Raw genomic sequence first — 21541 nt, 5'->3', positions numbered from 1 at the left:
GCGGGACGACGGTCGGCGAGTCGGATCCTGCAGCGCGGGCAGCCGTTGGCCTGCGATCGGCCTAGCGCGGGTGCGGCTCCAGATCACGTGTCGCATGCTGTGGCGAGCCAGGCGGCAGGCGGCGCTCGGACCCGCCGCCTTTGTGAGCGAACTTCCAACCTGGAGCGCGAGCCAGGAGGGCTTCACTTCAACATCACCACACCCACCACCCGCACCCCAACTTCTCCATCGCCGAGCGTCCTGTCGACGGCCCTGTTCCGCCTGCTGTCGACATCGCAACGCCGCCCACGCTCATTTCGCGCCCGGATCGCGTCGCCCACGCCCGTCCCGGTCGCATCAGGCCCGCAGGCCTTTCACGTTCGCCGCCGTGCGGCCAGCGCGTCCAGCGCCCCGGTTTCCATTTGCCAAGTCCCGGGCCCATCATCTATCGCGCCGACACACCAGGAGGACACGTTCGTCCCGCACGACGGACGTAGAGTGAGGAGGAAGGCCGAGGCTGCTGTCGGATCCGCCGCTGCGAGGTTGTCGTCACTTAGCGCAGCTCCCCACCGCGCCCGTCGTCGCAACGCGCTCTCCGCCCAAGACCGTCGCGACTCAACACCCTCAACATGGCGAACCTTCACTTCACGGCGTCCAGCGCGCCGCTGAAGAGTATCCAAGAGATCCAGTTTGGTCTGCTGGATCCCGCGGAGATCCAAGAGATGAGTGTCGCTCACATCATCTACCCGGAGACCATGGTGCGTCACCTGAACTACGAGCTGTGTTGTGAACGTCGTTCTGATGCCACTGTAGGACGAGGCAAAGCAGCGTCCCCGTGAAGGTGGTTTGAACGACCCCAAGCTTGGCTCCATCGACCGTGCGTATTCATGCGCCACCTGCGGTGAAAACATGCAGGAGTGTCCGGGTCACTTCGGACACATTGAGCTGCACACGCCCGTCTTCCACGTTGGTAAGAATTTTCAGGCGAGGTATAGTAGAATAATGCTGACTCTTCACAGGCTTTATCAACAAGATCAAGAAGCTGCTTGAGTGCGTGTGCCACAACTGTGGCAAGATCTTAGCAGATGAAGTTAGTCATCCCTGGTGGATGACAGTCTGTGATGAATCGCTCTTGCTGACGCGTATTCCAGTCTGAGCAACACTTCAAAGACGCCTTGCGGTTACGAGACCCGAAGAAGCGCTTCGAAGCGATATGGAAGGTCTGCAAGCCTAAGAACGTCTGTCAGATGGACCAGCCGTCGGACGACTACGACGGTGCTCAGAAGAACAAGAAACCCCAAATCCAGCACGGCGGATGCGGAAACAGGCAGCCTGAAATCCGCAAAGACGGCTTGAAGTTGATGGGAACTTGGAAGCCCCAGAAGGGCGAAGATGAAGAGGAGGCTCGCCAGCCGGAGAAGCGCGTCATCAAGCCCCAGGATGTGCTGAACATCTTCAAGCTGATCAGCGATGAGGCTCTTCTTACTCTTGGCCTGAACGTCAACTTCGCCAGGCCCGAGTGGATGGTCCTTACCATGTTGCCTGTTCCTCCTCCGCCGGTTAGACCTTCTATCTCCGTAGATGGAACTGGACAGGGCATGCGTGGAGAGGATGATTTGACCTACAAGCTTGCTGATATCATCCGCGCCAACGGTAGCATCAAGCGCTGCCATTCGGAAGGTGCTGCGCAGCACGTCATTGACGACTTCGAAGTCCTTCTCCAATGGCACGTAGCAACCTACATGGATAACGATCTTGCTGGTCAGCCACAGGCGCAACAGAAGTCCGGCAGAGCATTGAAGACCATTCGTGGTCGTCTAAAGGGTAAGGATGGTCGTCTCCGTGGTAACTTGATGGGCAAGCGTGTGGACTTCTCCGCACGTACCGTCATCACTGGTGATCCCAATCTGGATCTGGACGAAGTCGGTGTTCCGCGGTCCATTGCTAGGACTCTGACGTATCCTGAGACTGTTACGCCGTACAACATTGCGAAGCTTCACGAATTGGTCAAGAACGGCCCGAACGAGCATCCTGGTGCGAAGTACATCATCCGCGACGACGGCACGCGCATCGACCTTCGTCATCACAAGCGTGCCGGAGAAATCCAGCTCGCATATGGCTGGAAGGTCGAGCGTCACGTCGTATCTGGAGATTTCATCATCTTCAATCGTCAGCCCTCTCTGCATAAGGAGTCTATGATGGGTCACCGCGTCCGTGTCATGCCCTACTCGACTTTCCGGTTGAACTTGTCGGTTACCTCTCCGTACAACGCCGATTTCGACGGTGACGAGATGAACTTGCACGTTCCTCAGACCGAAGAGACTCGTGCAGAAGTCATGCAGCTTTGCATGGTGCCTCTAAATATCGTTTCACCTCAGCGTAACGGTCCGCTCATGGGTATCGTGCAGGACACCCTCTGCGGTATCTACAAGATGTGCAACCGTGATATCTTCCTCACCAAAGAGCAAGTTATGAACATCCTTCTCTGGGTACCAGACTGGGACGGTGTGATTCCTCAGCCCGCGATTCTGAAGCCGCGTCCCCGGTGGACTGGAAAGCAGCTTATCAGTCTTGCCATTCCGGACATCAACCTGATCAAGCCCGGCAAGACGCACGCACCAATTGATGACAGCGGAGTTGTTATCATTGGCGGTGAGCTCATGTACGGACTCTTCAACAAGAAGATTGTTGGTGCCAGCAGTGGTGGTATCATCCACACTGTCTACAACGAGAAGGGCTGGGAAGCCACCGTGGGTTTCTTCAACGGTGCCCAGCGTATTGTCAACTATTGGCTCTTGCACACCGGTTTCTCGATCGGTATTGGCGATACCATTCCTGACGCCATCACCACGACGAAGATTGAAGCAGCCATAGATGAGCAGAAGGAGGAAGTCGCTAAAATCACGGAGGAGGCAACACAGGACAAACTTGACCCGCTTCCCGGTATGACCAAGAGAGAAACATTCGAGAGTAAGGTTTCGGTCTGTTTGAACAAGGCTCGTGACAACGCAGGTGCTGTCACCGAAAAGAGTGTGGCAAAGTGCAACAACGCCATTGCCATGGCTGCTTCCGGTTCGAAGGGTTCGACAATCAACATTTCCCAGATGACGGCGCTTGTCGGTCAGCAATCAGTCGAGGGCAAGCGTATTCCCTTCGGCTTCAAGTATCGGACTCTGCCGCACTTCACGAAGGACGACTACTCCCCCGCGGCTAGAGGCTTCGTTCAGAACTCGTACCTCCGTGGTCTCACCCCCTCTGAGTTCTTCTTCCACGCCATGGCTGGTCGCGAAGGTCTTATCGATACCGCTGTCAAGACTGCCGAGACTGGTTACATCCAGCGTCGTTTGGTGAAGGCCCTTGAGGATGTCATGGCCAAGTACGATGGAACCGTGCGCAACTCCCTCGGTGATGTTGTTCAGTTCGTCTACGGTGAAGATGGTCTCGATGGATGTTACATCGAGAAGCAGGGTTGCGATTTCGTCAACTGCTCCGATGCGCAATTCAAGCGCAAGTTCTACGTCAACGTCATGGACCCGTCGACTTCGCTCTCAAGCGATATTCTGGAGCAGGCTGATGCCATTTCCGGTGATATTGAGGTGCAACGCCTGTTTGACGAGGAATTCGCTCAGCTCGAGGAAGACAGGAGGTACGTCCGCAACATCACCAATGATGCGGACGACCAGCGCCAGCTTCCGCTCAACATCCAGCGTATCATTGAAACGGCGAAGAGCAAGTTCCGTATCAAGGATGGTTCTCGAAGCGACCTCCACCCTGCCGAAGTCATTCCCAAGGTTAAGGAAGTCCTTGACAGGCTGGTCGTCGTCCGTGGAGATGATCCGTTGTCGCGCGAGGCTCAGGAGAACGCGACGTTCCTTTTCAAGTCGCAGCTGCGTTCAAGGCTGTCGTTCAAGCGTCTTGTTCGGGAATACTCACTGAACAAGCTTGCATTCGAGAACGTTCTCGGTGATCTCGAGAACCGCTTCAACAGAGCCATCGTCAGTCCTGGAGAAATGGTCGGTGTCCTTGCCGCACAGTCGATTGGTGAGCCTGCTACGCAGATGACTCTGAACACCTTCCATTTTGCTGGTGTCTCATCGAAGAACGTTACACTCGGTGTCCCCCGTCTAAAGGAAATTCTGAACGTCGCCAAGAACATCAAGACTCCTTCCATGAAGGTGTACACGACAACCTCCTTGGAAACTTCAGACGAGGTGAAGAGGCACGAAGCCAAGCTGCTCCGTAGTCGTATCGAGCACACGACACTACGCTCTGTTACCGAGTGTGTCGAGCTCTACTATGATCCTGACATCCAGTCGACTGTGATCGAGGCTGATTCTGACTTGGTCGAGTCGTACTTCATCATTCCCGATGACACGCAGGAAGATATCGACTCACAGTCCAAGTGGCTCATGCGTATCGTGCTCAACCGTGGCAAACTTCTCGACAAGGGCCTGACGGTGCCTCAAGTCGCTAGCAGGATCAAGGAGGAATACCACAAGAACCTGGCTGTCATCTTCAGTGACAACAATGCCGAGGAACTCGTCATCCGTATCCGCTTGATCAAGCATGATGTCAACAAGGAGGAAGAGGGCGAAGAGAACGACGAGAAGCTGCTTGGCATGCTTGAGGAGAGACTGCTTGACGACTTGACGCTTCGTGGCGTTCCAGGCGTCGAGCGTGCCTTCATCAACAGCGGCCAGAAGCAGGTCGTCAGGGATGATGGCACCCTGTACATGGCGAAGACCAACGACTGCACAGAATGGTTCCTCGATACCACCGGTACCGCTCTGTCTCGTGTCCTTACGGTTGACGGCGTCGACGCCAGCCGTACCTATTCCAACAATTTCTTCGAGATTATCCAGGTCTTCGGAATTGAGGCGACGCGTACAGCTCTTCTTAAGGAATTCACGCAGGTGTTGGCGTTCGACGGTTCATACGTCAACCATCGTCACTTGGCGCTTCTGGTCGACGTCATGACAGCTCGTGGTTTGATCATGGCTGTTACCCGTCACGGTATCAACCGTGCCGACACTGGTGCTCTCATGCGCTGCTCTTTCGAAGAGACGGTCGAAATTCTGCTGGATGCTGCCGCGTGTGGTGAACTCGACGACTGCCGTGGTGTCTCGGAGAACATTATGTTGGGTCAACTGGCGCCCGCCGGTACAGGCGAGATGGATATCATGGTTGACAAGAACATGCTCAACACGTGTGCGTCGGACAATGCTCGCTACGGGCTCATGCCTGGTCTGGCCGCTGCTCCTGGCTACATCGCCGATGGTGCTGCTACGCCTTACGATATCGGCTCTCCAACACACGAGGGCGCGTTCGCTGGTCCGGACTATGGCGCATCGTTCTCGCCGATGGTGCAGGCTGGTGGCGACGAAAGCGGTGGCCTTACTTCGTATGGCTCGTTCAGCGATGGCGGCATGAGCCCCTACGCTCGCAGCCCTGGATATGCGCCCACCAGCCCCTTCAGCGGCCAGAGCCCTACCTCTCCGGGTTACTCGCCAACTTCGCCCGGTTACTCTCCCACCTCGCCAGGCCTCAACCTTACGAGCCCGCGGTTTGGCGGCACGTCGCCTGCTTTTTCGCCTACCAGCCCAGGCTATTCACCCACTTCGCCTGGCTACTCGCCAACATCGCCGGCATTCAACAGCTTGTCGCCCACATCTCCCAACTACTCTCCGACGTCGCCATCTTATTCTCCTACGTCGCCGTCGTCACCGACTTCCCCGGCGTACTCGCCGACATCGCCCAGTTACAGCCCGACGTCGCCGGCGCACGCAACGTCACCAAAGTACAGCCCGACGTCTCCGGCTTACAGCCCCACGTCGCCGATGTACTCGCCGACCAGCCCGCAGTTTGGTGCAGGCAGCGACCGACGATCGCCGACGTCGCCTGCGATGGGCTACTCTCCCACGAGCCCGGTGTACAGCCCAACCAGCCCTGCTGGGGACCAGTACTCACCAACGTCACCGAGGTTCTCTCCTACTTCTCCGGGTGCGGGGCAGTACTCGGCCACTTCGCCGAAGTATTCGCCCACGTCCCCGAAGTACTCTCCTACGTAAGTTTCACAGCTCGAGGTTATGGGTGGATGGGACTGACATGTGATTGCAGTTCGCCGCGGCAGGACTAAGCTCCAGAAGCGGATTCATTCGGCGGCTTCGCAGGTGTTCCCTTAGATGGGCCCACATCGGCAGCACCGGGTGTGATGTGCTTTTCTGTAAGAATATTCTCATGCAGTAAAAGAAAACTTCAGCCATGGCCACGGAAAGCGTGGGCATCGATTTTCCGATGGCCAGCGGATTTTCTCCCTTTATCAAGGCTACAAAGACCCGTCTTAATTTGCGTCCCGACGAGAGCTTCAATTGCTGCGATGGTGTTGGTGGGTTTTACGGACTGGGTTCTTTTCCTCTTTCATGTGCATGAATTTCGGCGTTGCCCAAAAACAGATTGATTGGGGCCTTTCGAAAGCTTTGGGCGGGCAGCTTCCTTTATTCCTTTTTACCTCGCGGGCGGGTGGTGAACCAATTTGCATTGGTGAAGCGAAGGTACTCGAAACGCTGGCTGGTTGGTGGGGGTGATGACTGGATGGACGGGTTTTTTACATGAAGCGGTGGGTGGTGGCTATATGGATTTCTGACTTTTCCTTTCATCCTTGATTATTGGCTTAGAAAAGCGTAAGATAAGGAGGAAGAGAGAGAACTAAAAAAAACACACAACGTCCAGATACCCTCGTACTCCTCGCGAGGCTTGATGGAACGCGGGGTTGGATACGAAAATTGATGAAAATGACTTTTGGTCGCCAAAATTTGGGGAGATGCAAGTGACGTGAATCTGCGGCTGAGTCAAGGACTTTTGGCGCGGCCGCCATCCTCCGAAAACTTGAAGCCGCGCCTCCAAAACCTACACCACCAAACACTCTCGTTCTTCCCCACCATGGCGAATTCGAAGTACGTATTTTGGTATTCTGACTCCAGGATATACCCAGCTGATTCCATCGTTGCGCAGATACGAATACGTGAAGAGCTTCGAACGCAGCCAGCCTGACATTCTTCTGCCCAACACCTGGATCGTCATTCGCATTGATGGTCGAGGCTTCCACAAGTATGCTTCAATTTATCCTCCTTGAGCAACAGCGCCACTTTCAGTCTTAATTCTTCGGTTTTCTTTATATGTTTCTCCGCATGACCTTTCTTCTGGCCACGTGCCCTCGCTTTTGCGTGCTACAACTTTCAAGCGGGAAAACTTTTTGCTAAAGAAAAGTAGCTGACATGTGAGCGGAAATAGATTAACGGCGAAATATGAGTTCGAGAAGCCGAACGACCGCCGTGCGCTTGAGTTGATGAACGCGGCCGCCGTTGGCGTGTTCAAGGAGCTGCCTGACCTGGTGCTCGGCTATGGTATCAGCGACGAGTACAGGTGAGGTTCAAACTGGGGGGAAATGCTCCTTGGAACCGAAAGGTCATGACTGAACTGACATCACTATACCAGCTTCATCTTCCACAAAGACTGCAATCTCTTCGAGAGACGAGCAGCGTGAGTTCTGCCTTTTGGCTTACCATCGAGCGTAGAAGCTGACTCTAGCATCCTTGGTAGCAAGCTCATCACCACCGTCGCTACAACTTTCACCTCGCATTATATATATCTCTGGCAAACCTACTTTCCCGACAAGCCACTCACCCCGCCCATGCCGAGCTTCGATGGCCGCGCCGTCATGTATCCCAGCGTGCAGAATCTAAGGGATTACATGAGCTGGCGACAAGTTGACTGTACGTCATAACCCCTCCATCCTCTCTACTAATCTGCAGTTGCTAGGTTTGTTGGCATATTGGAGAGTTTGGTGGCTGATTGGTTTTTCGTCCTTTTTTACCCTCTGCAGGCCACATAAACAACCTCTACAATACAACCTTCTGGACGCTAATCCAGCGCGGTGGCATGGACGCCGCGGCAGCAGAGCAGCGCCTAAGTGGCACCGTGTCGTCGGATAAAAACGAGATTCTGTTCAAGGAATTTGGCATCAACTACAATAACGAGGACGACCTCTTCAAGAAGGGCAGCGTTGTGTTTCGCGATGTGTGTTCTTTCTCATTTTTCTGCCCCTTTACAACAACTACACAGCCCCTTTGCTCATATCTTCCCCATTTCCTTCTCTTTTCGGCTACCATTGTTCCTCCTCAACCGTAAAGTCCGCTGACACATGCCCCTGATAACAGTTCGAACTCGTCGACATCCCGACAAAGAAGCAGGATCAGGCGGCGGCGGCGTCCGCCGATCATCATCTGGACGACGACCCCACCGCCACGGCGTCGTTGGACAATGCGCAGCCGTCGTCGACGGCGGCGCAGCCGCTGAGCAAGACGGCCGCCGAGAAGGAGAGGAAGCGCCGCGCCAAGGCGAAGATCGCGGTTGAGCACGTCGACATCATCAAGGACGACTTTTGGCTGAGGCGCCCGTGGATCTTGAGTGGGAGGGCGGGCAAGTTGAAGGAGTGAGGGGTTGAGGGAGAGGGAGAGGTGCGGAGGAGGGTGGATGGGGCTGAGGGGGGTGAGGGTCGAGAAAGTAGCAGTGGACTCGGAATGGCATGGCGCTGTTGAGTGGGAGACGCGGGCACAAATGCGTCGGTAGAGACACGGAAAGAGGCTTTTAGAATATGATTTGACTGGGAGCTACACTATCTCCATCTGCCTTGCTCCCTGAACTGGGCCTACAGCATATGATGGGCCCCGTAACTCCCTCATTAAGGGTCGGTCATAGGAAAACTACCCTTCATCCTTGGTCTCAAAAATACATTTTTCTGTTCAGCTCTATTGCAGAGATTGTAGTGTCCTAGTTGGAGGAGGTGTGGGCGGAGGTGAAGGCGGCGGCCTGGGTGGTGGTGGTGGATTCAGGGGAGGAGAATCCGGAGGACGTGGTCCAGACATGTTGTGTAGATGGTGTAAACCTTACTTGGCGTTAATTATTGGCTTGTATTCTTTCAAAGCTTTGATATGTCAGCTTAAGCAGTGGAATCGCTTGTAGAGTGGTTTACTGTCGTACTCTGTGTTTCCTGGAGTATAAGAATTGTGGTGGTTTAGTAGAAGAAGGGAAATATTAGCACTAGATATGGAGAGAATTTATACTATACATTGGCAGTAACTGTGAGCGCATGCAGGCAGCCTTTAGTGTTAAATGGAAAAATAGGTGTTGAGTGCGTGTACTATTATTGGGCCCTCTAATGAACAGTCACTGCTAACCACACGAATGAGTAACATCAACTGCCAACTTGGATACACGTAGCCTTCCTCATGTCTGCAAGTATATTATATTTCTGGCGTTTTGAGTCAGCAGAATATTCACATTGGTAGGGGCATGAGTTAATACTGGTATGGAGAAAGCACCTACATGGCTGCGAAGATAAATACAGACGATGCGACCTTGTTGAGAACAGCACGAACTACCAGATAACACGTTAAAAGTCTTGTAAGCCTCAGCTGATAGATTATACCAGCTTGCCTTAAATGAATACACGCAGCAAACGCAATGAACTTCATCACCGGACAATCGAAAAACACCCAAGCATTACGCACTTTGAATTTACTGATTGATCCATTAAAACCAGCCTCCTGAAGAAACCTTCATTACATCAAAAATTCCCCACCCACCCCGGATTGGATATGCCATGCCAAACCCGGTCATACCTCGACAATGACATTGTCTTCAAAATGTCCCATGCCATACCCCTAATCATTGCCCAGCGCATAATTAGCAAGATCAGTGAGCGAAAGGAGAAGAAAAAAGTGAAGAGGGCATGCCCTACTTGCTTAAAAAAATAACCGCAACCTACCACAATCCCTGATCCCGAATTCCTTCTCCATCGTCATCCTCCTCACGTTTCCTTTTCAGATCTTTGGTATCAGCTGCAATTCCTGCGCCTTCACCTGAGTGTCTATTGTGACACGCCTCGCAGTCTTCGTTCGAGAAGCCCAAGGCAACCACACGGGCGCGCGGGCAGGGTTGCGAAGAAGGTCGCATAGCAGAATGTGAACATCTGCGGGTGAGAACTTGGCTGTTGCAGCCGCATGCATACAGTGTATCATGGTAGTGGCACATTTTGTAACCCTCAAATAAATTTGCTGATCTTGCTGTACTCAAACGGTTGGGTTTGCGTTGGTGTATGGCGGACAGGTTTTTGTTTTCTTATGCGGGCGTTTGGGCACCAAAGTTTATGTGAGACATGCGCTGGCGCAGTTCGTGACTTTGATGGTTTGGATGCGGATTCAGTTACGTAGATGTAGTCTGGGAAAATGAAATTAAGTGATGGCTTTCGGTATTGTTTGCGCAGGTTGATGTCTCATAAATGCCATCACTCTGATTTAGCAGCTTAAGGAAGTGCAAAGGGTGATCCATAGAATTAATTGCTGCCGCAGTAGATAATATATACTCCCAGATGAGTAGTCAGCAACTAGCAAAAGCAAACAGCAGATAAGAATGTCGTAGATACCCTCTGAATCATCCATATCAAGTCGTAAATGAAGGGCCCAGACCACCCACCAGTAGACTCCAAGCCAAATGCACAATTGTCAAATTCAACAACTTGATATCCCGGGATCGTAGAAACTGAAGGGAAAGGATAGTAAAGCTCCAATATCACCACTTTCTTGGAAATTCGGTGGATATGGTTTTGGTGTTGTTTTGAGCAGCCAAGCAACCCGGACACTCCCTGTCATTCTCTCTCTCCCCGAACGCTTCAGGCTTATCGCATCCCTCAATCTTCTTCTCCTTAATATTCTCCTGGCACCAGGATGAGGCCGCATCTTTGCCTTTCTCGTAGATCTGACCGCGGTAGATGTGGCCGCACTTGAAGGTAGTCTTCCAGAAGTAGCACATTGTATTTGAATGTCCGACGTTGTATCTTCTCTAGAAGTGATGTTCGTGATGGCTGAGCAAGCGCTGTGAATGTTTCTCTAGAGATTGTTGTGTTGCCGAAGTTCAGAGTTGAGGGTCGAAAGTCGTACTCAATATATACACTGATCGATGAAGAGTTCCTTTCAATAGGACTTCGGTCATGGTGCCGATGCCCTTTGTATGACTGTATCTCTTGCAATTGTTTTGATAAAAGCCTTTCATAGACTGTTAGCTGGATACATTCGATCAAGTAGACTTGTTCGAGACTAAATTGCCCCATATATCGTTTTGAGACTCGATGCTCGAGACATTGCCCTTCACTTTCCAATCTTGGTTGTTAGAAACCACAGAACTTACATAAGGAAGTTAAGTCAAAGTAATGAAACGTATTTGGTCATCTTTGCGGACACTGTGGCCTTTGAGTCTTTGTTGTTGCTTCGGTTGCCTGCGTGGGGCAGGTAGCGTTTCATGCAAGCAGCCGAACAGTTCCGTGGCTCGTTTGCTACGTCAGCACTATACATGAAATTCTTTGTTGCACAGTGTCTGCCTGAAAACCATCTTTCAACTCTATTCAGTGTGCTGCAGTAAGTATCGGTGTGCCTCCTGTGTGTGTTTCCAGCGACGTGTGTGCTGATGTGTCAGATGTGCTCCTTGTGCTGCCACCGCTTCCGCTTCTACCACTCCCGCTCCCACTTTCGCCCTCCATCATGCCCCCCATATGCATCAGCTGGAGTAAATCTACTGGCTCCGCCATCTGGTCATTGTGGACAGGATGACCTATGGGGACTTGGAGGCTTCAGCTACAACTGACATGGCAAGAGAAGGGGGCGCTTACCCCAAATATCACGATTCCTGATACCGAGCTCCGAGCCGCCACACAGGTGTGATGCAATGAACTCTGAGAAAGATCGAATCTTGCTCTTTTCAAGTCTCTGAGGCTGATTAGCAATGACCCGCAGTAATATGAAATTGGTTGACAATGAGAGTCACTTAACCACCGGCTGATAACCACGCGGCAACAGGAGGTTTGAAAGCCACCAAGGAAAACAAACGCATCTACCATACCTTCTCCAATCCCTGTATCCAGTACGAGCCTCCGCATTGTGGGCACAACTTTCTGCAGCGCATCGGCCTGCCGCAGATTCTTGTAATTCGACCGCAGCCCAATTCCGGCACAACGCGCTCTCGCGCCCTGGAGCAACACACCAATCTCTTCCGATAGAGGTGCCCGCAGTAGAACCTATAGAAGGCGTATTCACACATGGCTTACATTGACATGTTCCGTTTTCACTTTACTGGCGGGAATTTTATGTTAAAATGCAAAGGCGGTAAGTTGAAGCCCATCTGTGGGGTTTATATCCACTATTTCTCCACGGACAACTCAGCAAGATCTGTGTAGGAACCGCTGACACCTTTGCGGGAAGAAGTCGAGGACCACGTATAATGTTGCACAGTGGAAGGCTGTATGCTCTTACCTGCAGAGAGCGCCTGCTGCTACTTGTTGATTCTCTAATGATTGGAGAGAATGCAAAGTCTAGGTGCGTCTACGACTAAAAATAGGTACACATGTTCCTCAGCTCCCCTGAAAGGATTTCCTGCTCAACTTTTGTGGAAAGACTGCTTTTCCCGAAATGCCTTTGCAACCGTGCTCTTAGCGGAGAAACTGAGCGGTGCCCGTCATGATCAGGCATGCTTGCAGAGAAGTGACGCGATATCACATGCATCCACGTGGGGACGTGCGTCTCAGCTCCCCCATGGGCATCAGTGCTTCCACGAGCAAGGATCGTATGATGGCGGCGGGGGAAGTGACGTGACGAAGCCCGCCCTGAAAGAAAAAAACAAAGATGCACGAACACCACGCACCTGGCGGGCAAGAAAAGACGACTCGGCGCCCAACGTCCGAAAGAGCAAAAGGAAAAAAGGCCCTCGAAGCACAGCCCGATCCGAACCTCGAAACCAAAAAAACAAGAAACCACCTTCATGTCTTTCGTTTTCTTACTCTAAGCCAAGACGGAAGGAAATGTAAGGAGAACGATCTTTCGCCCTACAGCGCTGAATTAATGGATGCATCACAGGTGACACGAGAAGGGGTTAATTATCACCATCTAATTTTTTCTTCTTCTTCACACCAACTTGTCGCAGACGCCCATCCTCAGCACTGGGCTTTCCATGCGCTCATAATGATGCGGTGTGGGCGGACCGCCGTGGCCAGGGCAATCGCAGACCAGTGCGATCGTCTTCTTTGCGTACGAGGTCGGCTTGCGACAGGACGGGTCGGCACAGCGGCGGGCGAACAAGCGGTATTGACAGCCACAGAAAAATTGATAGATGACGTAGTGGCACATGGTTCCAATTGTTGTTCTTCGTCCTTTCAGCTCTTCCTTTCTCTCTTGTATCTGCTGAACCGGCAGGTAGAAGCTGAATTTAGGTTGTTGAGGAGGAAGTCGGCAAATTTTGGGGACTGTTATGGAATGGAGGCGGTTGTCACGGCGGCGACAAGTTGGTTGAAGGAGTAATGCGAAGGGCAACAATCTATGGAGCAAGGAATATATGAAATGAGGTCGGCAAGAATCGAAAAGTAGAAGTGAAAAGTAGGAGTGCGGGGGGTGGTGGCTGGAAAGGACCAGTGGGGGTGCGGGAGGTAGGCATATGTACGGCGAAGGAAATGCGTAAACAATTGAGGAACATGAGTCTTGTTTTACAACGAGTGACGTGTCCGAAGGTAAGACGGGACGATTGTACCCTCCTTTCTCGATCGCGTCTTTCTCACAGGAAGCCTGGGCGGCAAAGAGCAGCAGCGGCAGCTTGCTAAAAAAGGCTACCACAATTATCCCTTGAAGCCCAAGAAAGGCAAGGAAAGTGAGACAAGGCTGAATCTCAAACGGCAGAAAAAAGTAAGGAACAAGGTCCCGTTGGTCAGCGCAGTGTTGAGGCCTCCTTCTACATACGGCAGGTGGAGAGCGTATGGTGCCGAAGAAAAAGAATACAACTCAAACCCGTGTCACGGGAGATTTGGAAAGGCCGGTGGTTCACAGTACGTGTCTAGTAGGGAAGAGGCAGTGCTACGAGAAAATTTTTTGGGCTCGCTGAAGATACCCTGTGTAACTTTGTTGCCTCACATCGACATGGTGGCACCAACGGTAAATACAAAGAGGATGATGAAATAAGGCTCCTTTTGGCCGAGCGATCTATCACATTTTTCCAGGTACACTGCTCTTCTGCAGGCCTTCTCGGCCGGAGTAAACCTGGGCCATCATCCACTATCCAGTGAATGTTTCCGCTCCACTCCTGCAGCGTGCCGCTCCGTTCCTTTACGGGTCCTCGCGGCACGGTTCGGCAGTTTTGTCTGGTATCCGTTGTGAAATGTAGCAGGTGTAATAGACCAGGCTAGAACCAGTCATTCTGGTGCGGGTCGCCAACGTCAATACGTAGCGTTGAGGAGCTGGACGTGCAAGCCTCCAGGAAAGAACATGGGACGCACGCATGTCGTGCCCGTATATCCAAACTCATTTTTTGGCCTTTTCCTTCTTGCGTTCCTTTTTTGCGAGATATGCTTCGACCGTCATCCCCTTCTCGGCAGCCTTCGCGGCATACTTCTTCAGTTTCTTCTCAGCCTCCCTTTGGGAGTCTGTACCCTTGCCTTCTCTTTTTCGCTTGTCCTTTCCTTTGCTGGCTTTGGTTGTTTCGCTTGCGGGAGTCTCCGACCCCTCGTTCTTTTTCTCGTCCTCGCTAACCTGGTTGCTCGCGGCGTCCCTCAGAGCCCTCTGTTGCCTTAGCGCCTTCTTTGCGGCACGACGCAGTAGTTTAGGATCTTCAGTGGCAGCATCAGGTGCCGCCTCATCAGCAGAGCCCTGTTTCGAACGGCGGCCCTTTTTCGACTTCTCCTTGCTTTGTGTGACGCTGCCCTCTTTCCTCTTCTTCCGCTTCCCGTCGTCTCCCTCAGCTCGCTTGCGCTTCTTCTCGGAGTTCTTCGGCTCAGGCGTCGATTCGGCTTCTGGCGTGGTCGCGGGCGTAGAGCTGTCCGACGGCGACGACGTACTGCTGGAGGTATCCGAGATGGTGCCTGCCAGGCCCTCACCTCTCACAAAGAAGCCATATAGGCCGCCTCTATTCATGCCATTTTGTCTGACCGACGAGAGCGCGGTCTAGGCGCCGTTTTTGTCAGTTTCAGCGAGCCGGTCTCAACGCCTTACAAGAGCGAAGGGATTCAGGGCTAGCGCGTACCTGCTTGCCTGTGCCCAGCTCCTTCAGACCCGCGTCATATGCGCGCATCCACCACTGGTCCGCCACCTGGAGCTTCTTCTTGCCGACGCCGAGCGCATCCTGCTTGTTGGAGATGAGCAGCGGTCTTGCAATGCCGTGGCCGGTGCTTCCGAGACCGTGACCAGTGCCGCGCCAGCCCTGCTTGGTGAGGAGGGCGGAGGCGTCCATGAAAGCGAGGGAGGGGAGGGCGCGGGGAAACGGGTGCGAAAGGTATGGTTGTGGGCGCGCGGAGGTGGTGATGGGGAAATGTTCACTGGAAATTTTGGCCGAGTCGCGCGAGTCAGGGACCAAAATAGTCCTGGCCAATGGCTTCCGGCCGGCAACGCGCTGATAACCGCATTATGCTATCACGGTAGCAAGAGCGCAGCTTGGAAGCATACAGATATCTAAAGGATGTGAATGCAATCATCGATACTGTTTTCGCAGGCGTCCCGGATCTAATACAGCTTATAAGAGAACAACTACGGTAGTCCTATCTTAGCCGGGCGGGCACCCGAACGAGTCAGCATCTTGGAGCCGGCCCGCGGAGGTGCGTCATCTCCGCATCGACTCCGCAATCCCACTTCTACGTACATTCCCATGTCTGGAGCATAGCGCTGTTTGGCTCAGACTCTCTGTTGATGAAGATACCACTGTAACTTTGGCCATAACTCCCTGCAACCGGGGTGGTCGGAAACGCAGCTTACATGCACCGTCGGACCAGGCCTTCCGGTCAATGGCCGTGTCAACCCCGCTCTCTGCATACATACCCGTCGCGGGGATTATAAATATCTACTGTTAATCGTGCTCTCCTAGCAGCTCCATCAGCTAACCTACCATCAGTACCTCTCACACTACCTACAGACCATCCAAGATGCCGATTCCCGGGCTTCTCTACATTGGGGCAACAATCAAAGACCCAGTCCTTGACGAGGCTACCTTCGACAAGTGGTACGACGAATCCCACGTCCCAGAGATGCTCGCCCTTCGCAACGGGCCCCCTGCCGCTTTCCGCTTCAAGAATGCCGACTCTTCTCGCCCGTTCTCCTACCTCTGTCTCTATGTCTTGCCAGACCTGCCCTGGGTTGACTCAGACGACCTCAAGACTGCCAAGTTCACCCACAACGAGCTGCCCGAGGGCCGCTCCCACTTCGAGCTCGTTGACTTCGACCTGCGGAACTACGAGAAGATCCAGACGTTCGAAGGCCAAATCCCCAAGGACGACGGCCGCCGTGTTGGGCGCTGCATCATCGCCGTCGCCATGGACCCGGCTGCCGGCGATGACGCCGAGCGCGACTTCGACGCATGGTACCGCCTGCAGCACCTCGACATGCTGAGCACCGTCGCCGGCTACCGCCGCTCTACGCGTTACAAGCTTAGTTCGGCACCTACGGCCGAGGCCACCAAGGCGAAGCTGGGCGTCGAGGTGCCCCGCTACCTAGCCCTGCACGAATACGACACCCCGGAAATCCCACCCGAGCAGATCAAGCTGGTCGTCAACACGGAATGGAGCAAGAAAGTCATTGGTGGCGCCAAGGCCTTCGTACGAGATGTGTGGGTGCTCACATCCGAGGCCGGCGATCCGGCAACGAAACTGTGAGCAACATTGTCAGACGTCCCGGTTCACCCAAAGCCATTACTCCCGGTTCAATTCGGTCCAGTGCTAGACGGTTCTCAGTCCATTGTCAGTCATAATGCTGTCCAGCAGCATGCTCTTTCATCAAGCAGCAGCAAAAGCAGCAGCCGCATCGGGTCTGTGGTTTAGTGGTATAATACTCCCTTAGCATGGGAGTGGTCCCGGGTTCGATTCCCGGCGGATCCAGTAGTTCTGGTTAGAATCCAGGGTTATACCTTCTTTTTTGCGTGTGTATAGGTCGAGAAATGGGCCCGGGAGTTGTTGAGGAAGGGTGGCGGTTTGGGGTGGTGTTGAAGAGTTTTCTTTTGCTGCTATGGTGGAAAACACAAGAAGGAACGTCAATTGAGTCAATTGGAACTAATTAGCACTGTTAGCAAAGTATTAGTTCGTGTGTGGAGCGGTACATTGCTTGTACAGTCGGCATGCAGGGGATGAATGTTTGTGCGGACTATGCAAGTGCATGCTGCATTCGTGAACTCAATGCGGTGCAGGATTGCACAAAGAAAAAATCTGTAAAGCGGCTAAACGAACGACTAATGCGTTGCACTGATATCGAACTCCACATGCACGGTGGTAGTCCTCAATTTTTTCCAAGCCGGGCCGGCGCCGATGGACGCACGGACCACTCGGCAGTCGGAAGCGGAGCAACGTCGGTCCAGATCGCGTCCGCCGACCTCTCGGCCCATTACCTACCGCGCGTGCTGGTTGCGCGCGCAACTCACCACCTCCAGAGAGCTGCCAACCCATCCACGACTTTCGCTCGCAAACCGCAAACCTCCCCGCCGCGACCCACGACCACAAATCCCATGGCCTCGCCCGCGACCGGCGACGCGCCCAACGGCATCGCGACGCCCACCGGCGGGCCCAGCCAACCGGGCAACGCGACCACCAGCACGCCTCCCAGCAGCTCCGCCGCCAATGCCGCAGCCCCCGCAGGCACGACGCCCGGCGCGACGGGCGGCGGCGACGCGACCTCGACGACCGTAACCGCGCCCGCGCAGCAGCAATCAGCATCATCATCCGCAGCACCCACCGTCCAGCCCAACACGTCGCTAAACGACAGCGGCCTCACCAAGCGGCCGCGCGACGCGCGCCTGCTGCACATGGTGCTGGCCCACCTGGGCGTGTCGGCGTACCAGGAGCGCGTGCCGCTGCAGCTCATGGACTTCGCCTACCGCTACACCGCCGGCGTGCTGTCCGACGCCGTCGCTATTTCGGCTGAGACGACGACGGCCGCGACGGGCGGCAAGGGTGGCGCGCCGGGGAACCCTCAGCGCGCGGCCGGCGGCGCCGGTGGCGCAGGGGGCGACGAGAACAATGTCAGTTTGGCGGCGATTAGGTCGGCGATTGCGAGCAGGCTGAACTACCAGTTCAATCCGGTGCTGCCTAAGGAGTTCCTGCTCGAGCTCGCGCAGGAGAAGAACAGGGTGAGCTTGCCTCGGCCGGAGAGGGAATATGGCGTCAGGCTGCCGCCGGAGAGGTATTGCTTCACTGGAGCAGGATGGGGGCTGAAGGAGGAGTGGGATAGCGACGTCGAGGATGATGGAGACGAGCAAGGCAAGGACGGCATCAATGGCGATGACCGCATGGAAGGCGTTCAGGAAGAGGGCATGGACGAAGACGAAGACGAGTTCGAAGACGTCATGGGCGTCGGAGAGGACCGGGAGATGGCCGACGCTTGAGACCATGAGCACAACAATTGGCGGCGAAGGAAATGCTAGCACTCGGTGACCAGACCGAAGTGTGAATGATGGACATTCCTAAAGGCGAGATTCTCACACGGTTCCGCCAAGGAGCAATTGCCCAGTCGGCAAAGCGTCCCGAACGAAAACGGCTTCAAATTAGCAAGCAGCGGGCGGCAACAGCGTCAGGCGTCGGGCGTTTTCATATCTCAGCTGGCAAAGCCGAGCTGAAGTTCAATTCATGCGTTGCGGAGGGACACGCCTAGGAAAACTTGTACGATTGAAGGAACGATCAACAGCAGAGTCGGGTTATTCAAATTTCATCATCCCCTCAGGCTACAAACATGTCATACATTCGTGCAGCGCTTCTGCTGCACGATAATCATTTATACAGACCACATTTTTCATCTGTGGCGGCAGTCAAGACCATACAAGTGTCTAAACGCCATGTTCTTTTTTCATTCATCCTGACCCGGTCGAACGCCTTGCGTGATGCATTGATCCAGTGAAGCACTGCCGCGTTTCGTGGCAGGCGCTCCACATCGCACAATATGCCATATTGATCAAACTCCAGAACCTCCTCTCACTTCTTCTCGAACTTCCTCTTTCCTTCATCGTCCAAGCCCCACCACTCGCGGTGGAACTTCTCCTGCTCGATGCGCTTCCTCTCCTTTTCCTCCCTCTCCCGCTTGCGCAGCTCCCTCGTCGCGAACCACTCTTCTCTCGCGCGGTCCTGCTCTTCCTGCGTCGCATGCGCCACCATGCAGTTGTTCATGGCCAATCGTTGCTGCCGACATGCCCACGTTGCGCTGATGGTGCGGTTGAGGGCGCATGAGGCGAATTCTAAAGGGAATCTTGTCAGCTTACGGCTCCTTAATCTCCTTCAGTTCGGGCCACAAAGACGAAAAAGACCAGAGAAAAAAAGCAAAAAGAACGGTGAGAGGAAACGGCAGGCAGCAGTCTCTCAAAGCAGCAATCTGCTCCCCAAATATGGAAGAGCAAAAGAGAAGAAAGGCCAAAGAATGCACTTCAGTACTGAAAAGTCCAGCACTCGTGCCCCATAGCCCTCCTTTCCGCTTTTTCTTCCACCCTCCAACCCTTCGCGCCGCCCCACCAATTCCCCTCAATGAAAGCCCCGAAGCCTCTCTCCCCGTACGACCAAGAAGAATCAAGAAAAACGGAAAGAACGCGATGAACAGTCTCACGTTGTCTCGCCAAGCCAGCCTTGTTGTCTGTCTTACCTTTAACCTCGTCCGCGCACTTTTGCCTCACCCGCTTGTGGTACAGGTCGCGCACCTGCTGCTCCTGCCCCGCCGAGAGCGGCACCGGGTTACGCGGCACCGGGTCGCGCGGTACCGCATCCTTATCGAACGCCACCGTTGCTGCCTTTGCGGCGCCTGTTGCTGAAGAGGGTGTTGTTGCCATTGGTAGAGCTGGTGGTGGGGGGAGGAGAATAGAGTTCAATTGGGAGCGAGATACGGTCGGAGACGCGTACGCCTAACGTTGGGGGGAGGAAGAGAGAAAGGTCCAAGAGGCCGAGTAAGTCGGATTGCTGGCGTGCGGCTCGCGAATGAGGCAAGAGAGAAGGAAGGCGGGGCGTATCGATCGAATCGTTCCAGCAAAGCTTCCCGGCGGACTTTTTCGGGTTTTGCGCGAGAGCCGGGCGGGCTTCGTGGTTGAGAAATTGCCCTCTGGGTGAGCAATTGAAGAGGGGTGGAGTGGTTGGCCGAAGGAGGTCACGAAACAGGGGCGGTGGGGAGGGGGAATTGCTGTTGCGCAACGCGCCGATGAGACGAGCTCGCGCGAGAGCTGGGTCTGATGGTGGTTCGAGACTGGGTCCCTTCGCCGGGCCCCCGATCTGCGGAAGGGACCCGCGACGCGGGCGGCTAGCGAACTGCGGTGAAAGGCGGTGAGAAGCGGCAGTTTGGGGGGGACTTCACAGGTACCCTTGCGCTGCTACGAGCCGAGGTTCGTTTCAGTGCTTTTAGAGAAGAGGTGCTCGCTGATCTGACACCTGAATCCCTCCTCTCGCCCAACTCCAGCAATTACGAAATACAACATCTTCAATTGCGAGCCTGGATTTCTCACCATACGCATCTATTGTACTTCAAGCACTATCTATCGATCTTTCTTCCTCCATAGTCACGTTCTCCCGCTACAGCAATGCAAATCCCAAACCGCCTCTTCATCGTCTCCGGCGGTGCTAGCGGGCTCGGTCTCGCAACCGTCAAGCTCCTGCATAGCCAAGGCGCTTACCTCTCTATCCTGGACATGAACAGCAACTCGGGCGAGGAAGTGGTCAAGGAGCTAGGAAACGAGCGGGCCTGCTTTTTCGAGACCGACGTCACGGACACGGAGAGCGTGGCAGCGGCTGTGAAGGGCAGCGTGGAGTTTGCGAAAAAGAAGGGCGTGCCGCTGGGCGGAGTGCTGGCAGGTGCAGGTGTTGGATTTCCTGGTTTAGTAAGTCGTCTTGCGGTTCACCGTCACTGGCGGGAGATTGCGTTGCAGATGCGCATAATCATGAGCTCTGAATTAACTGTTCTTTTTCTCCTCCGTCTAGATAATCGATCAAAAGAACGAGCCCCTCCCCCTCAGCTCCTTCGATACCGTCATCTCGATAAACCTGCGGGGCACCGTGGACCTGATCCGTCAAGTCCTGCCGTACCTGACGCAAAATGAGCCATACGGCCCGGATGGTGAGCGCGGCGTCATCATAATGGTATCCTCCTCCGCAGCCTTTGATGGCCAGATGGGACAGATTGCGTATGCCGCATCCAAGGGTGCCGTACGCAGCATGACGCTGCCCATGGCGCGCGATCTTTCGCGCTTTGGTATCAGGGTTGTAACGCTTGCGCCCAGCCTGTTTGAGAGCAACATGACCGCAATGTTGAGTGATAAAGTGCGGAAAAGCTTGGAGCGCGTCATGGAGTTCCCGAAGAGGCCGGGTAAGCCCGAGGAATTTGCGAGGACGGTAAAGGATGCGATAGAGAACAGTATGTTGAACGGGGAGGTTATAAGGTTGGATGGTGCAATGAGAATGCCGAGTAAGCTGTAAGCCGTCGAGTCGATTTGGCGCCGTACATAGCAAAAGTTCATGTTGGATCGATGCCGTCGC

The 21541-nt window shown here is 54.2% G+C and overlaps 7 protein-coding genes across 7 annotated transcripts; 5 read left to right on the top strand and 2 right to left on the bottom strand.

Moving 5' to 3' along the window:
• Positions 1–608: 608 nt before the first annotated feature.
• Positions 609–6115, top strand: LTHEOB_4923 (DNA-directed RNA polymerase II subunit RPB1; the record flags this gene model as incomplete). Its single annotated transcript, XM_035514011.1, has 5 exons — positions 609–737; positions 793–949; positions 999–1069; positions 1131–6043; positions 6097–6115. 5 exons carry the CDS (start codon positions 609–611, stop codon positions 6113–6115), a joined length of 5289 nt encoding a protein of 1762 aa, XP_035374365.1.
• An 803-nt stretch (positions 6116–6918) lies between these two features.
• LTHEOB_4922 (tRNA guanylyltransferase protein) lies at positions 6919–8474 on the top strand (the record flags this gene model as incomplete). The annotated part of the gene is made up of 7 exons (XM_035514010.1): positions 6919–6932; positions 6991–7086; positions 7270–7401; positions 7474–7518; positions 7579–7751; positions 7862–8055; positions 8196–8474. The coding sequence occupies 7 exons, from the start codon at positions 6919–6921 to the stop codon at positions 8472–8474; spliced, it is 933 nt and encodes a 310-aa protein (XP_035374364.1).
• Positions 8475–14372: 5898 nt separating this feature from the next.
• Positions 14373–15297, bottom strand: LTHEOB_4921 (DNA-directed RNA polymerase II largest subunit; the record flags this gene model as incomplete). Its single annotated transcript, XM_035514009.1, has 2 exons — positions 14373–15011; positions 15091–15297. 2 exons carry the CDS (start codon positions 15295–15297, stop codon positions 14373–14375), a joined length of 846 nt encoding a protein of 281 aa, XP_035374363.1.
• A 685-nt stretch (positions 15298–15982) lies between these two features.
• Positions 15983–16708, top strand: LTHEOB_4920 (Alpha beta hydrolase fold protein; the record flags this gene model as incomplete). Its single annotated transcript, XM_035514008.1, has 1 exon — positions 15983–16708. One exon carries the CDS (start codon positions 15983–15985, stop codon positions 16706–16708), a length of 726 nt encoding a protein of 241 aa, XP_035374362.1.
• Positions 16709–17550: 842 nt separating this feature from the next.
• LTHEOB_4919 (Transcription initiation factor 31kd protein) lies at positions 17551–18426 on the top strand (the record flags this gene model as incomplete). Its single annotated transcript, XM_035514006.1, has 1 exon — positions 17551–18426. The coding sequence occupies one exon, from the start codon at positions 17551–17553 to the stop codon at positions 18424–18426; it is 876 nt and encodes a 291-aa protein (XP_035374361.1).
• Positions 18427–19009: 583 nt separating this feature from the next.
• Positions 19010–19851, bottom strand: LTHEOB_4918 (Cytochrome c oxidase biogenesis protein cmc1-like; the record flags this gene model as incomplete). Its single annotated transcript, XM_035514005.1, has 2 exons — positions 19010–19269; positions 19668–19851. The coding sequence occupies 2 exons, from the start codon at positions 19849–19851 to the stop codon at positions 19010–19012; spliced, it is 444 nt and encodes a 147-aa protein (XP_035374360.1).
• A 738-nt stretch (positions 19852–20589) lies between these two features.
• On the top strand, positions 20590–21481 carry LTHEOB_4917 (3-hydroxyacyl- dehydrogenase; the record flags this gene model as incomplete). The annotated part of the gene is made up of 2 exons (XM_035514004.1): positions 20590–20886; positions 20987–21481. The coding sequence occupies 2 exons, from the start codon at positions 20590–20592 to the stop codon at positions 21479–21481; spliced, it is 792 nt and encodes a 263-aa protein (XP_035374359.1).
• Positions 21482–21541: the final 60 nt, after the last annotated feature.

Source organism: Lasiodiplodia theobromae (genome assembly GCF_012971845.1).
Source record: "Lasiodiplodia theobromae strain AM2As chromosome Unknown scaffold_13, whole genome shotgun sequence".
NCBI lineage: Eukaryota > Fungi > Ascomycota > Dothideomycetes > Botryosphaeriales > Botryosphaeriaceae > Lasiodiplodia > Lasiodiplodia theobromae.
Note: the sequence above shows the minus strand (reverse complement) of the source record. Positions and strands in the feature narration are given on the sequence as shown.